Consider the following 15,741-nt stretch of genomic DNA (forward strand, 5'->3'; position numbering starts at 1 on the left):
TTCCTTCCTCAACAGACCCTCCTTTCCAGCACCAGCTTCCTCTGCTTGGTGCCGCCCCCGCCCCCCCAGGGACAGTAAATCCATCTGAAATCAGTAATGGCTGAGGTCTGGAACTCAAGAAATGAAATATCTCTTCTAGGATCTTCTAGATAACAATGCCCACATTGAGACCAAAGTTATATCTGGAATTTCTTTCCGGGCATCTACTTATTCCTAACTCGCTTATATTTGAGTTTAAAATATAGTCTTTTTAAAAGAAAATTGCACTGCTTTCAAAATGTCTACACATGTGACATTTTACCAGGCTTTTTAGCTACTTCTCAGTAAACACATCGAGGTGAATAGTCCATTCTTTTTCCTCTGTACAAACACAGAAACCATTTCTTGGAAATCAGCCATTCTTTCCTCATCCAAGTTTAAAAGGGGAAGACTTCACATTAAATTTTTATGAATATTCTTGATGTTCAGATTAGAAAGAAAACACGTGTGAATCATGCTGTTCAGATAAAAGCAGCATCCCACTATAAAAGAACAGCCACTAGATGGTAGACACGGAAGCCAACAGGCAGAAAATGTATTTTCTTGAGGTCAGGACAGTGAGAATGGGGCATCTCGCCACCCTCGTGCTGTTATATCTGCCAGTCTGCTCGGCATATCCACTGAATGGAGCAGCGAGGAAGGAGGACTCGAACATGGATTTTGTGCAGGTACTTTGTGGTGGTGACCACTGCAGCCACTGGCCTGTCTCAGGGGCAGGAACTAATGTGCCTCCTTGGTCTTGCCACACAAAGGATGCTTTGATCGGTAATTACTATGTTGGAATAAGTTAGCCCTGGGAACGTTAAAGTGTTAGCGGTGGGTTGTCGTACTTTTGAGCAGAGAAGGGAAGCAAGGTGCAGGAAAGGCATCAAATTCCTCCAGCTTGTCTAAGAAAACACTAGCAGCTGCTTTGGGCCTGAATGAGAGGAGCAAATGAGAAATGGGTGAAACTTCTCTGGCTTTAGAACTTCTTTGGTTGAAATAGGCGGAACATACTCATTTTGATTTTCAAATAATTTCAGGTAGTAACATTCATATTGTTACTTGTGATGTTTAGGCAAAAGAATTGATCCCACTTCAGTCTTGAACCAGGTCTATATTAACAGGATAAATTTCTGCCCCTCTTCTGCCTTTAAAAACCTTTCCTTTTCTATGGCTGGACGGAGCTCCTTTACGCGTCCTAGATGGGTTGCTGACTAACTCTTGAACTACTTAATGCCAATTTGATCTTTTAAATTATTAGGTTGAGTTTTTGTTGTTTACTACCCCATTAGCAATACCTGGAAAACTACTACAACCTTGCCAAAGATACGAAACCATTTGTTAGAAGACGGGACGGTGGTCCTGTTGTTGAAAAAATCCGAGAAATGCAGAAGTTCCTCGGATTGGCGGTGACCGGGAAGCTGGACTCGGACACTCTGGAGATGATGCGCAAGCCCAGGTGTGGCGTTCCCGATGTTGGGGACTTCACCACCTTCCCTGGCATCCCCAAGTGGAGGAAAACCCACCTTACTTACAGGTAATGGGGCCAAAGAGGTTTCCACGTACTATCGAGATTTTACAAAGGACTATCACAGGAGGAATAATGTCTTCTTCAATTTTTCTCATGAAGGATTGTAGATTATACACTGGATTTGCTGAGAGATGCTGTTGATTCTGCCATTGAGAAAGCTCTGAATGTCTGGAAGGAGGTGACTGCACTTACTTTCTCCAGGACTGATGAAGGGGAGGCTGACATAAAGATCTCTTTTGCAGTTAGAGGTAAAAAAAACAAAAAAAGAACATGAAATGCATCCATTTATCTAGTTGCTGATGGGGGGCGGGGGGGGATGTTCCGAAGAGAGAGATCCTGATTACCTATCTTTCCAATAAAAACATTTTCTCTGTGAGATCATGGAGACTTTAGCCCTTTTGATGGATCAGGACGTGTTTTGGCTCATGCCTACCCGCCCGGGCCCGGCTTTTATGGAGACGTTCACTTTGATGATGATGAACTATGGGTGGAAGATAAATCAGGTGGGTCACATACCTCTCTGGATGGCTTCAGGAATAATGTATAACACTATCCAAGAATACTTTGATTATTCAGAATGAGCACTAAATGTAACATCCTAATAACTACGATGTGTGAATGGCATTTCATTATTTTAACTCGAAATGATAAAGGTAGAATGAATTGCATTGAATCACTTCCAACCTAAAATGTGCCCTTGGGTTTCTTCTTTTCTTTCCATTGGCCTCTTTTCCTCTTAAAAGATCAGGAAAAATGTCAGAAAGCAAAGGAAATTGTTAAGTCATCTATTTAAGTAAACCTGTAACTATCTCTAGCTTAGGAGCTTTTTATCCCCCTAAATTAATTCTGAAAGATTTTACTAGGTTTAAACACAATGAGCAAAATTAACGCCATTTTATTTTTTTTCAAGTGGCTTCTGAAGTTTGCAAACACACTGTTGAAACAATTGCTATCTTCAAGATTGTTTGGCTTTTTAAAACAAACGCAAAGAGCATCTTTATTGAGAGTACAAACTTGCGCTGCAAGAAATGATCTTGCTTTATTCGAATAACTATTCTTTTCTGTATAATTACTTGGAGGCTTGATTAAATTTCTACTATTTTATTCAAAGTTTTTATCATATAAAGAAAAGCTGAATTCAGCTGTGTTTGGGCTGCAGAAAACTGTTATTGGACATATTTCTGTTTTAAAATAAAGACTGTACCTATCCCATGGCAACTACTCCTGGAAAGGTTTTTAACCACCAAAAATTATTTGATTATTTTGAAAAGGAGGAAGAACAACACAGGCTAAATCCCCACAGGAAATGACCAGTTTTGTTGCATAAGAGTTTGAGGAATAACATGAATCCTCTGTGATTAATTTCAACTGAGGTTACCACTGGCGCATGTTACTAAATTTGAACAATAACCAACTTTGTATTTGTAGAGACAATGAGGAGTCATACGTGTTGACCTGGTAGTCTTGGGACCTCCAAAAATAATATCTTGGAAACAGTGTTTGTCATTGTCACTATAGGTGAAGTGACCAGGTTTCCCTGACCGAAGAGAGACCTGGGGAGGAGGAATATGGTGAAAAGCTCTCAGATTATATTGATTTCAAGTCAACCTTGAAGAATAATTAAGTAGGGATTATGCCAATGACGAACAGTCCACAAATAAGGAGGAGATGCCATGTGGTTCTCAGGATAGCCCGTCTGACTGGCATGTGTTCTTCCAGTAGGAACCAACTTATTCCTGGTTGCTGCTCATGAACTTGGCCATTCCCTGGGTCTCTTTCCCTCAGCCGACCCTCGCACCCTGACGTACCCAGTCTACAACGCACTCACAGACCTGGCCCTCTTCCGCCTTTCTCAAGATGATGTGGATGGCATCCAGTTCCTGTACGGTGAGCGATGTTGGAAACAATGCTCACTCATTCCTGATGTTTTTAGGAAAGTGTTATGAGATGGTCTTCGGGAAAACTTTAAAATGCTGCACGAAGGGTTTGCAATTCCCCTCAAAGCACCCTGAGAGTGTTTGGAAAGCACATACATGGACGACAGCCTCACAGTTGTCCTTCTGTTTGCCTCCCCACATCTGTTCCCTTCAGGAGCTCCCCCCCGTCTCCCCGGATGAGCCCATGGCACCCACGGAATCTGTGCCTTCAGGACCTGAGACCCCAGACGCGTGTGACCCCGCTTTGTCCTTCGACGCAATCAGCACTCTGAGGGGAGAAATCCTGTTCTTTAAAGACAGGTCAGACCAGAAGATTCCATTTCTCTCTCCTTTCTTTTGATGCACCATGCTTAGAAAGGAGAACAGAGACTTGACAGAAATGTTTAAAGAAAATATTTCCTCTACACTTTAACATCATTCAGATCTGGTTCTTGTTGCATTTTTATCACCTCCTTAAAATAGTCCGGATCATTGTTTAACAGACTTACAAAGGATGATTCTGGGTCCCTAGAATGTAAGCTGGACGAAGGCGTGGGGTTTTATCTGTGTTGTTCAGTGTTAGCGCCCCAGGACCTAGAACAGGCCTGGCACACACAGTGAGTTGGATAAGTGAATGAGTAATAGCTGCATTTAAATATCATCAACCATGCCATGCTTCAGAATGCATGGGTGCATCTTTAGAAGTAGGACTGTATCTTTACCTTTGCTAACAAACGCTACTATTTAAGTTAATTAATTTCAGAAAAAGTGATCTATGTTTCTGGCACAATATTAAAATAGCACCAAAAGACACAGAGTGGAGAGAAAAGTCTCTCTCCCACGTCTGACCTCTGCAGAGCCTCGTTCTCCCCATATGGGCAATCACCGCGACCCACCCTTCATCCCTTTGCAAAGATATTCTATTCCCATACAAACATAAATAAGTGTATTTTTTCCTGCTACTTTTTTCAAAAATGTTAATGAGTGCATAATATACATACCATTTACGGGCTTTTACAATGGTGTAGGGGCCAAGGGCGGGCCGCCCCAAAATGTGCCACTCTACCATATGGATTATTTTAAATAAAAGTGACTCAAGAGCCAGCCCGGGCAGGAAGGACCCTGAGACTGTCCTCTGTCCCCCTGAAAGCAGGAGATAAACGTCCAGGTGAAAGGTGCCCTCCTTGTGCCAGGAGGTAAAGACCCATCCTTCTCACCAGAGATGGGACATGTGGAGCCCAGAAGGCCAGGTCCACAACCCTCGTGACTTTTTGCTAATGTACTCACTCTGCCGGCCCAAGTCTGTTTACAATTCCTTAGTGACTGAAGCTCCCAAAGTTCAGTTTCCTTTGTCCTGTCAATGCCTCACATATTTATGGGCTCTTTGTCTCAAAAACTGCCCACTTGGTCATTTCTTCAGGTCTCAGTATCGTAACAGGGCCTCTGTGTGTATGTAATAAACTTTGGTTTTTTTCTCCTGTTCATCATCTTATGTAAATTTATTTCTTAGTCCAGCTGGAAGACCTCCAGGGTAGAGAAGAATTCTCCTTCCCTTCAGTGAACACTACTAAGCTAAATAATTACACGGCCATGGATTTCATTAGCCTGGGATCATAAGAAGGAAGACGGTCCCATACCGACTTCTGAGTTGTCATTGATTGAAAGAGAGAATATGTTCCTTTATATACCCATCTAAAGGATAAAAACCATTGTGATTAATGTCTATGTCTTCCAGATATTTTTGGCGCAGATCTCACTGGAGCCTCGAACTTGATTTTCATTTGATTGCTACATTTTGGCCCTCTCTACCCTCAGGCTTGGATGCTGCATATGAAGTTACAAGCAAGGATATCCTTTTTGTGTTTAAAGGTAAGTGCTATATAAGAATTTTAATTTGATGAAATAAATCCCATTTCAAAAATTTCACCAAGACATGAATTTTCTCCATTAAATTAAATTTTGTGAGATTTATTACTGCAAGACCTAGTGTTGATGCTTAAATAGGACATGTACAAAGAAGATTATAAGTTTTACTTTAAAATATTCAATGAGATCTAAGTATGCTATCCCACATTCATGAATAGAAAAATAGTAATAATGTAATATAGAAATGATACAGTCAATGTAGTAAAAATGTCAACTTATCTATAGATGCAAGGAATTTTTCATTCAAATGCCAAAATATTTTTCCCAGAGCTTGATGAATTAACAAATTAACAAAGTTCTTAACAAATTAAGAATTTGTGTGGGAGAGCAAAGACCAAGAATAGGCAGGATGCTCCTGGAGAAGAATAAGATGAGGAGGAGTGTTCTGCATCGTGGCGCTTGGGTGGATGAGATAATGCAGTGTCAGGGCAAGGATGGGTGCAGTAGCTAATGGGACTGACCAGGCCTCTCTGTTCCTGTATCACATTTGTAAAGTGCTATTTCCACTTCCTCCACTGTTAATCTGCTCTTTGAGCGGCTATTGCGTCTTGAGTCAGTTTGGCTAACATATTTTTCTAGGAATTTATCAACTTCGTTTTCAAGTCAACTGGTATGAAACTTTCTGAGTGTTATTTTGTTATTTTAATTATTGTTGAAGTTTTGTTCCCTTTGTTCTTCCTGATACTGAATCTTTGTGCTTCTCTCTTTACCAATCTCTGGGACAACAGGGTATGTAATAATTTTATTCATCCTCTCAAAGAACAAACTCTCAGCTTTGTTAATCCTCTCTATTGTATTTTGATTTTCTATTTAATTAGTTTCTGTCTGCATCATTATTGCCCCTGTCTGTGCTATCTTTGAATTTATTCTGTTGTTTTTTATAACTCAAGCTTGGTCTTTAACTTGCAGCTCTTTCTTCTCTGCTGGTATAAACATTTATGCCTGTAAATACCCCTTTCTTCTCAGCTTTTGCTTCATTCCTACAAGTTTTGATGTGTAGGATTTTCATTTTGTTCATCTTTAAGTTTTTTTTCCATTTTTAATTTTTTCCCTTGACTCTTATGTTTTGGGGAGTATTTTTTTAAACCTCAAACTGGTGTGGGGATTTTTCAAAGTTGGATATTACTGACAATCTCACTCTTATGAGGAGTCAATGAAATATTGTGAAGTTGCATTGGATATTGTAAAGGGTTCTATGACTCTGAAGTATTGCTATCATCCGTTAATTTATCTAGCACTTACTTAGCCTTGCAACATGCCAGGCGGTGTACTTGTTAGTGGAGGTCAAACCTAAAAGAGGCTCCTGTTCTAGACAGAGTAGCAGAGACGAAGCCGTGAGTGTTACACCCAGTAAGAGCTGGGATTAAGGGAAGCTGGCCCTGGACCCACACCCAGGGCTCAGCAAAGACCCTGGGGGGAGATGACATTTGGGACGCGTATTGAAGGAGGAGAACTTTGCTGTGTGGACAGGCGCTGAGTGTGTAGAGAGTAGAAAATGTCTTCAAGGCAGAAGGAGCTGTCTACACAGAGGGAAGACTGCATCTGCAGCTGCTCAGACAGGTACACCTCCCTCAGTTCAGGTGTGGCAAGAGAGACAACAGATGGACATTTTGGATTAGTTAACCGGCAGGGATGCAAGGAAGGGATTCAGGGTTGACGTGGAGGGGAGGTGTGATGAAACAGAAGCAGAGACGCTGATGGGATTCCAGTGTCCTAATTCACTGAAATTTGGGTGGCTTCCTAAGGTATTCAGAAGAAGCCCAGTCTGGACTAGTGACCATAAGAGACCCAAGGAAAAGTGTCCAATAAGTAATCAACTTAGTGATTCAAAGCTTACAGAAGAGTTCCAAGTTAGAGACTTAGATTAAAAGTCACCAGCAACCAAGACCAGTCACCGTAATTATAAACTGTAATAAACTCTAGTATTTATAGACAATAAATATACGACCCAGAAAGGACAGGGACCAGAGTTAGTGACTCATTTATTCATTCACTCATTTGGGGAATATTTGTTAAATACTAGCTATCGCCTGGGCATTGGGTTAGCGGTTGGAATTAAACAAGGCTTCTTGTGTTCCACAAAAATGTACTAAATTCTTTTCTAAAACCACAAGTCTTCACTAAAGTTTCTTGGCTTTCTTTTTTTCAATAGGAAATGAGTTCTGGGCCATCAGAGGAACTGAGGTACAAGCAGGTTATCCAAAAAGCATTCACACCCTGGGTTTTCCTGCAATCATAGGGAAAATTGATGTAGCCGTTTCTGATGAGGAAAAGAAGAAAACGTACTTCTTCGTAGGGAACAGATACTGGCAGTAAGACTCAGATGGGATGGCTTTGTATGGAGCCTTGTTAGGGAAATTATTCTCTTTCTTTAAGGAAATCCCCCACTCCCACCCTCTAACTTGTTCTAACTTCCCACTTTCTGATTATGAAGAGGACAACTTACAGTTACTCTACTTCTCCCATACAATAAAGGGCTCTCAGAATGGCTGGGCACTGGGTTATATATCCAGACCCCAGAAGACATCAGGAGAGGCCACCTGAGTTCCAGACACCAGGCCACCATAGGAAACCCGGTGTGTCAGGCTGTAGAGACAAGGTCTACAGGGCAGGTGTGATAAAGAACCAGGAGTTTTTTAGCCAAGTGATTAACTCACTTCACATCTCTTGTGTATGCAGTCCTCATGCATTTGTGGCAGAAAGTCATTTGGGCTCTGTGTCGAGGCTTAGAAACTTGACCTCAGACATACAGAGAAAGAACCTCTGTGGAATAGCTGTATTTCTTTCTCTTGGCGCAGATTTGATGAAAACAACCAGTCCGTGGAGCAAGGCTTCCCCAGACTAATAGCGGATGACTTTCCAGGGGTTGAGCCGGAGGTTGATGCTACATTTCGGGAATTTGGTAAGGAGGTACTCCTTTCATTGCCCATGGGGACGCTCGGGGGCATTTTATGGAATCAAAATCATGAGGAGAATCCAAATAATTTTCAAATCATTTAGTCTTAGACTCTTTTTACTCTAAACTTCTGGACATTTTAACTTTCTAATTTCTGCAAATTGAGTTTAAATTTTATTTTTCCTGAATCATTTCCAAGTCTCTGTTTCATACCTACACATAACATCAGAGGGTACTTCCTCACACCATATTACTCAGGTCACTACGTTGGTATAAAAACGTAACCAGGTATGAGCCAGGGCTACTAATGGCGGGTTGTCATCTCTTTTTTCATCCTCTCACCTGTTCTTTCCCATCCCAAGGGAATTTGTCTGGACTTCTGCTGCAGGCTGTAATTGCCTACATTAAGTCACGCATTTGTAAATAAATAGTAGCCTCCCAATATGCTCAAAATAGACAAAACTTTATTCTTGGTAATGGGCAAATGGGAAGATACCACTTGTGCTGGTTCTGAAGGAATTTGCAGGGAGATGCCAGGGTTTGACCATCATAATGCTCATGAGGTTCATGATCTTATTGCTAAGATAACTTGACTTTAGTGTGTACGGAGTGGGAAATGGACCTCCAGTGCTTTGTGCTGTTGGCCTGATTCTCCTGGGTCCAATGGCCTCCCAAGCTGCACGTTAGGACCTGGTGAGGGAAGTGGGAGTGTTTAAAATACGATAGATTCTAATTACTTTGGAGGTAGTGTAATCTAATGTTTTAAGAACACTGGCCTTGACGTCAGAGGAGATGGAGTTCTCCCTCCAACTTTCATTAGAGATGTTATCTTGGGGGAACCGCAAACTCTCCCTAATTGTCACCTTTGTCCTCCTTAGTGACATCTCACACTTTTTCGGTAAGGAGAGATGAGACGAAACACATGAGCCCTTAGCACAGTGGCCCATTTATCAAGCACACGTCATAAATGCCATTCACTAATAGCTCACTCTTATTTCGAGTTATGCATGTTGCAAAATGGATTTACTTGAAGATGTCTCATTGTTTTCCTCATCTATATTCACAGGATTTTTCTATTTCTTCAGAGGATCGTTACAGTTTGGATTTGACCCCAATGCCAAGATGGTGACACATACATTGAAGAGTAACAACTGGTTATATTGTTAGATGAGAAATGAAGGAGATAGATTCAAATGAGTATAATAATTATTCACCCAATTTATTGTAAGTCAAAATGCTGAGTTTTCCCGCCTGTGCAGTGGCCAAAGAAGATGAGCTCTGTAGACACTTTCATGTGTCCTGGAGCATTTATCTGGACCACTTCACTTGCTTTGGGTCACACTGAATGGAAGTGGGAGACATCCGTGTGCACTGGTCAGAGAATGTATCTCCATGGGTGTTTTATTTGCTATTTAATAACGATTTTTATTTTTGACCTGTTCCTTCTTTCTAGAATAATTCATTTTTAATATAATGACTACAGTGTGGACTGAGCACTTAACAGATGTTCTGCTAGCAGGTGTAGTAGGAACGCATGCTCCAGGGAATGGCACCTATGACTGTCATGTACCCTCTCCCATTCTCTAGTCTCTCCACCCACAGGATGTTTATTTTCACCTCCAGATATCGTAGGCATTCCTTGCACACCTAAGGAAGAAAGAGCTTAGTAGTCCTGTGACTGGGTCTGGACAAAGCTGGGAAATAGAATTCTAGAATATTGGCACCTAAGAAGCTAGCAAATCATCTAATGAATGTTATAATTTATAGGTGAAATAAAAGTAGTGTGAAATCCAGCCACCTCTTTTTTTTTTTTTTTTTTTTAACCCTGACTGCCCTGGAGAGCAAATTTCTCATATCCTCCTCACTCTTTCATTAAAATATTCTCTGGTTCCTGTTTTATAGATGGCAGCTCCTGAGTAATAATAGATTCTGTGGACATGCTAACTGTGTGACAGGCTTATCACTAAATTGTATGCTTCATACCACACCAGGTACCCTACAGAGACTTGCTCATTCTTTTACTGATTCACTTAATGACAGACACTGTCTTGAGTACAAGGGTGTAGGACAGTGAAGAAAACTCATTGAACCCAACCTCTTTGAGTTCTATCTGGTGGGAGTAAGAAACACAACAAACACGAATTAATAGATATTATAAATTATAAAGATGTTATTAAAGAAATGACACAATGATAAGGGAGAATAATGTTGGGGGTGGGAGGGAGCTACCAGTTAAAGTCTAGTTGTTTGAAAATATCTCTCTGGGACAATCATGAAGGGGAAAAAAAAGCATCTAAGTTCAGTTAACCAGGCCTGGTGGGTGGGAGGAGATACACCATTCTAGGAAGAGAAAATGCAAAATAATGTCAAGGCTCAGAGGTGGAAAAATCTTGGCATGTTCCAGGGACTGTAAGAAGGTGGTGCCTGAGTTGTGTGTCGGAGGGCGAATGTGGAGTGAGAAGGTGTTAGGTAGGAAGAATCCAATCTTGTCCAATGTTTTAAAGAGCTGTATATTAAGTGCATTATGGATTTGTTGAAGGAGTTTCTAAGCAGGAGAGTGACATAAGCCAGTATGCAGGTTGAACGAGCACTCTAGCTGGAGAGAACCAGAAGGAAGTGTTGGACGTTGGAGGATAGGTTAAAGGATGCTCATAGGTGATGGGAGATTGGGACACATGATGGACTTTCGATGTATCTTAACATCATTCGGATCCAGCAGTGGGCTGGCTCGGAGGGCAAGGGAGGTGTTCAGAACCACGACTGGGTTTCTGGCATGAGCACCTGCAATAACCTGGCTCTAAGGCAGTCGAGGGGGCCTGGGAGAGAAGTAGTTTTGTGGGAGATGGTTAACAGTGAGGAAGAACCATCTCACTTTCCAAATTTAGCAATTTCTGTGAGGTAACCAAGTGAGGACCGTTAGATGAAGGAGCGTGGAGCCCGGCACACAGGAGATGAAGCTGTGGGAGACAGGGGGATGTCTGTGAAGTCATGGGAATAGGTGGGGGTACGCAGAGAGGCCGCAGGGAGAAGAGAATAGTGAGGGACCGAATCCCCGGCACGAGTGTCAGAGGCTGGACCAGGCTGTGCTGCGAGAACGCACGGCTCCCAAGTCTGGATAAAACTAAAAGCCCATCATGGTGTCCTTGTGCGATTTCCACTCCAGGCTGTCCCACTTCAAGACCCAGTGGACGGAGCACCCACCCTTCAAAGGGCACTGTGCCGAGGGAAAGGGTTATTGCTCTGTTTCTCACTGCCTCCTAAAACTCCGCAGGGATGGAATAAACGTCCTTCTGTCTACCTGTCATTGGCCAAAGGAAATGTGCTTTGCCTCCTCTAAGGCCAAAGACACACAAAAGCCGTCCTGTCCTGAGCCTGAGCGGGGTCAGAAATATTTAGTCATCATGACCGCAAATCATAACCACAAAGGATTTTCTTGTGCAGAAATTTGTAACAGTTAAATTTTTTCTTCAGGTATTTTACATGAGATTTTTTGAGTTGGAAGTACAAACAGCCCAAAGTCCAAAGGAAGAAAGCATTATTTATTTACTGAAAAGTGTTTCTCCTCCCAGCTCCCCAGCTGGCTTTTCCAGAGGTAAGCAGTGCTACTGATCCCCATGAATCTGTCCATCTACACTGTGCACTTACGAGCATGTCCGTGAAGCCTTGTTTTACCCCCAAAGGGTAATCAATATTTTGATTTTAAAAACCATAATGTAATGAGCATCATCTTACACCTGTCATGTCACAGGTACAAGGGTTCCTGCTAAGAAGCTCTAGCACTGAAAGGTGAGGTTAGAGCATGCAGGGCTGGAGAGGCAATGCATTGATTGGGTTCTGTGAGTGCCGTCGGGGTCGTCCCGACAGGGGCAGTGCGGGTGCGGATGCGTGGCAGAAATCCGACCGCAGCGTCCCGGGATGACTCGGGTGTAGATTGCTTGGTTGGGCGGCTCACCAGCGAACAGGAAATGTCAGGGCAGGTTCCAAGAGTTTCCTGGCTCTGTGCTCAGAATGATGGTTTTAGCCTTCAGGCTGGATGTTCTCCTGGGGGCCTGGAAGCTGCAGCCTTTATCTTTCCTCAATACGTTATCTCTGTCCACCAGATACGGCTCCGCTCTCCTCTGGGCAAGCTGCCTTCATTCCCGGGCGACACGGAGTCAGCCGCCGTGGGAAGGAGAGAGGACCCTCATGACTGGCTTAGACCGGTGAAGGGGGGAGGTGCCTCATCCTCCTGCCTCCAGTGAGTGGGGGACCACAGAAGGGACCTAAAGACAGCAGCATCAGCTTTTTCCACCTCGAATAACGGGAGGTGAGAAAGTGCAAAGTGTGCACAATCTCGGGGAGGTGTTGGCAAAGAAAGTGCTCCCAAAAATGTTTTCTCTTATGTTTCCGGGCTAACATATGCCTTCATTTTGGTTGGGGGATAAGGAAAATGTGGAATTTCAATCTATAGGCCCTATACAAGGTGCTTTATATGTGCAATTCAGGTAGTGTTCGTCAGAACTGTAGTAAATAGTAACGTCTATCGCAGAAACTTAGGCTCAGAAGGACAGACTTTCCCGGGATCAGCAACTGGTAGTCACAGCAAGATCCTACTCCAGAACTCTGTGCTTTCAAACATCTTGCTCTTCCTGAGGCTAGATCAATGGACCATACGTAGGTCAACCTAATCTAGTTTAACTTTGTCCCCATTATGTGCTAGTTAATGTCATTGCTTTTAAAAGACACAAAAGTTCCGCTGAGATTGTGGTTCTCTGAGATGGCTGCTTGACCTCCCAGGTGCTCCTGATTCTGCAGACCTCAGCGTAGCAAAATAGCTCAGGCCCATTGGCACTGAGACAAAAATAGATTCTGCTCACCCTCAGAACTGGCAGAGAAGTGTTGGGCTCATGACCCTTGGTGTGTGTTTAGAGATGTCAGGCTCAGCAATACTGAGTGGACTCCTTTGTTCTTGAAGATAGGAGAAATTAGACTCTTGCAATTCTACCATTCCCTTAACAGAAATGCCTTCCTGGACTTTTCATTCCTTCTTCCTCCTTCCCTGGTTCAGATAACAGCACCACCTTCTTGAAATCTCTGTCAGCTTTGACTCACAGGCACACTCTCTCATTTGCCATGTCCTCTGAACTCTGCCCGTGCTGTGTGGGTAGAGAGAGCGAAGTAAGGGCTTCGGCTGGAGAGCAGCAGAGGGGACACTCCTCACCGTTGTCTGACTACACACTCGTGCTAATGTTCCCCACATCGCAGCCCTCTCACCTTCCTGACCTGCAGAAGACCAGTCATTCCTCAAAGCCTGGATCATTGTCTACCTTGTCCATGAAAGCCTCCCACACAGAACTAACTCCTGACAGGGATTTGGTGAGTCTCAGGATCAGTTTAAGCATAACCAATTTCTTAGAGCAAGAAAGTCTTCCAGATGCGAGTGCTGATGAGGAGATTCAGCCCAGGGGGCAAAACATACATCCAAAGGGGCATAAAGCCGGGGCCAGTCACAGTGGAGTCAAGCCGATGAGATTTGAGGATGGGTCACTGGAGAGCCCCTCAGGTGGGAGGAACACCGCAATACTGGGAAATCGAGGCAGGGGGACAGATTTCGACCCCACAGCAGGACAAGACCAGCACTGGGGTCGGTGGATGAGGGTTCCCAGTGGACGCGCCGTGGTTCAGGGAATTGGAAGAAGCATGCCTCTGCCTAGAGCGAAGGACCGAGGGATTCTGGCTTTGGGGAGACAAAAGACTGCTGAGGTTGCAAACATGCTGGGACCCATCAGTAAATCGCCGTAGGGTGGTGGGAATGAGAAGGGAAAGAATGGAAGTGAGTACAGTCTGAGTGAGTTTGGAAGGAGATTCCCCCCCGCCCCACCCCTCCTGGCCCCAGATGAGAACGCAGCCCAGCCAGGGCCTTGGGATTGTCTGCAAGAACCTAGCTAAGCCATAGCCAGACTCTCGCACCACAGAAACTAAAATAATAAACTAAAATAAGTAATGTATTAACCCCTAAGTTTGTGGTAATTTTAAAATCAGCAACACGTATCTAACACAGTGAGTGATATTAGGTGGAGTTACAGGCAGGTAGCAAGTATCCAGATAATTCGGGTCAAGATCCAGTTGTGCTACGGGTCTGAAGGCAGAATCGTTGTACCCCTCTGGGAGCTCACCGTTTGCCAATGACACCCTTGACATGGCTAGACATATGACTGTGTCCAGCGTGAGCTTTAAAGCACATGTTTGGAGTAGGGAAAATGGGTCAATGAAGCCCTTATGCAGTGTGGGGTATCTTCCCCTTTCTCGTCCTGCATTTTACTGGCCTCCTTATTGGGCACCAAGTGGCACTGTCACACAGCACTCAGAGTCATTAAGGAAATTACGAATGATAAGTTCAGTGTGTTTGAGTTATAAATGTCCCTCTCTTGCTATCGACAATTATTAGAGTACATGTGTTAAATACACCTGTGGAGAGAAGTAAGAGAGAGCCTGAGCCAAATGGGGAGAGAAAGAGGTGAGGAATGAGAGACAGTGAGACCGGAAGGGGGGTCAGGGAGAGAGAGAGACAGAGGGAGGGACAGAGAAAAAAGAAGGGGAAGCATGGAGGTGGTAAGAACAGGTGTGGCCAAGAGCGCGTGAGCCATGTTTGAAACGCACAGACATGATCCAGTCCTGAGCCGACCAACGAGACGTCTGACTTGGTGGCGGGCTGAGGTGACATCATGCAGGACTGCAGCTGGAAGCGACCCAAGAAGTGACCTTGGGGTCAGGAGGGGAGAGCAGCCTGAGAGCAGGTTCATCCCAACCCTGGCGTGAGACGCAGAACCTGGCAGGAGGTCTTTGTGCCTCAAATACCAGGGACAAGAGCGGCAAGCTGGTCCGCCTATGAAGCCAGCCCCGAGCACTCTCCTCGTGGGAACAGACGGGCTTGCCTGAGCGTGCTCCTGGAGGCCGGATGGCAGTTCTGCCTTCTCAGCTCCTGCACCCCAAGAACTCATTCATCTCACAGACTCCATGAGGTCTACTGCAGCGGAGGCACTGGGCTGGGGACACCACGGACACACCTCTGCGCTCCCAGACTTCACATGCCCCAGAGGGGGACAGAGAAGTGAGCGGCCTGGCTGATTTGGTACCATTTGGTGCTACGGCCATAATGGGGAAGCGATGCTGTGTGGTCACCTAGAAGATGTTCCATCCCAACGTCCAATACTGAGAAGTCCCCGGAGGCCACCAAGGGGAACAAACATCTAAGGGGAAAATCCCAGAGCAAGAATTGAGGAGGCCCAGGATGAGAGAAAGGAGAGCCTGGGGAGCTGCTTAGACCTGGTGCCCTAAAGCAGGGCTTCTCACACCACCTGCGGGAAAGAACCCAGTTCTTAGATTTTCAATAGATTATAGACCACTATGTTTGTAAAATAGAATAAAAGAAATTACTAGGAAAAGGAAATGACAAAGACTTTAAGAGGGCC

The 15,741-nt window shown here is 44.1% G+C and overlaps 1 protein-coding gene across 1 annotated transcript; it reads left to right on the forward strand.

Annotated features, from left to right (window-relative positions):
* Nucleotides 1-557: 557 nt before the first annotated feature.
* Nucleotides 558-7,710, forward strand: LOC114211376 (stromelysin-1-like). Its single transcript, XM_088017527.1, has 7 exons — nucleotides 558-707; nucleotides 1,314-1,558; nucleotides 1,652-1,800; nucleotides 1,930-2,055; nucleotides 3,338-3,439; nucleotides 5,284-5,337; nucleotides 7,547-7,710. The coding sequence occupies exons 1-7, from the start codon at nucleotides 573-575 to the stop codon at nucleotides 7,708-7,710; spliced, it is 975 nt and encodes a 324-aa protein (XP_087873653.1). The 5' UTR covers nucleotides 558-572.
* Nucleotides 7,711-15,741: the final 8,031 nt, after the last annotated feature.

Source organism: Eumetopias jubatus, unplaced genomic scaffold (assembly GCF_037043125.1).
Source record: "Eumetopias jubatus isolate StellerSeaLion01/CBP00866 unplaced genomic scaffold, mEumJub1_p1.0 scaffold_13, whole genome shotgun sequence".
Classification (NCBI taxonomy): domain Eukaryota; kingdom Metazoa; phylum Chordata; class Mammalia; order Carnivora; family Otariidae; genus Eumetopias; species Eumetopias jubatus.

Coding starts and splice junctions, on each gene's coding strand:
- LOC114211376 (XM_088017527.1), top strand. CDS start 573: ATGTATTTTCTTGAGGTCAGGACAGTGAGAATGGGGCATCTCGCCACC. Junction 708..1,313: donor CGAACATGGATTTTGTGCAG/GTACTTTGTGGT, acceptor CTACCCCATTAG/CAATACCTGGAAAACTACTA. Junction 2,056..3,337: donor ATGGGTGGAAGATAAATCAG/GTGGGTCACATA, acceptor TCTTTCCCTCAG/CCGACCCTCGCACCCTGACG.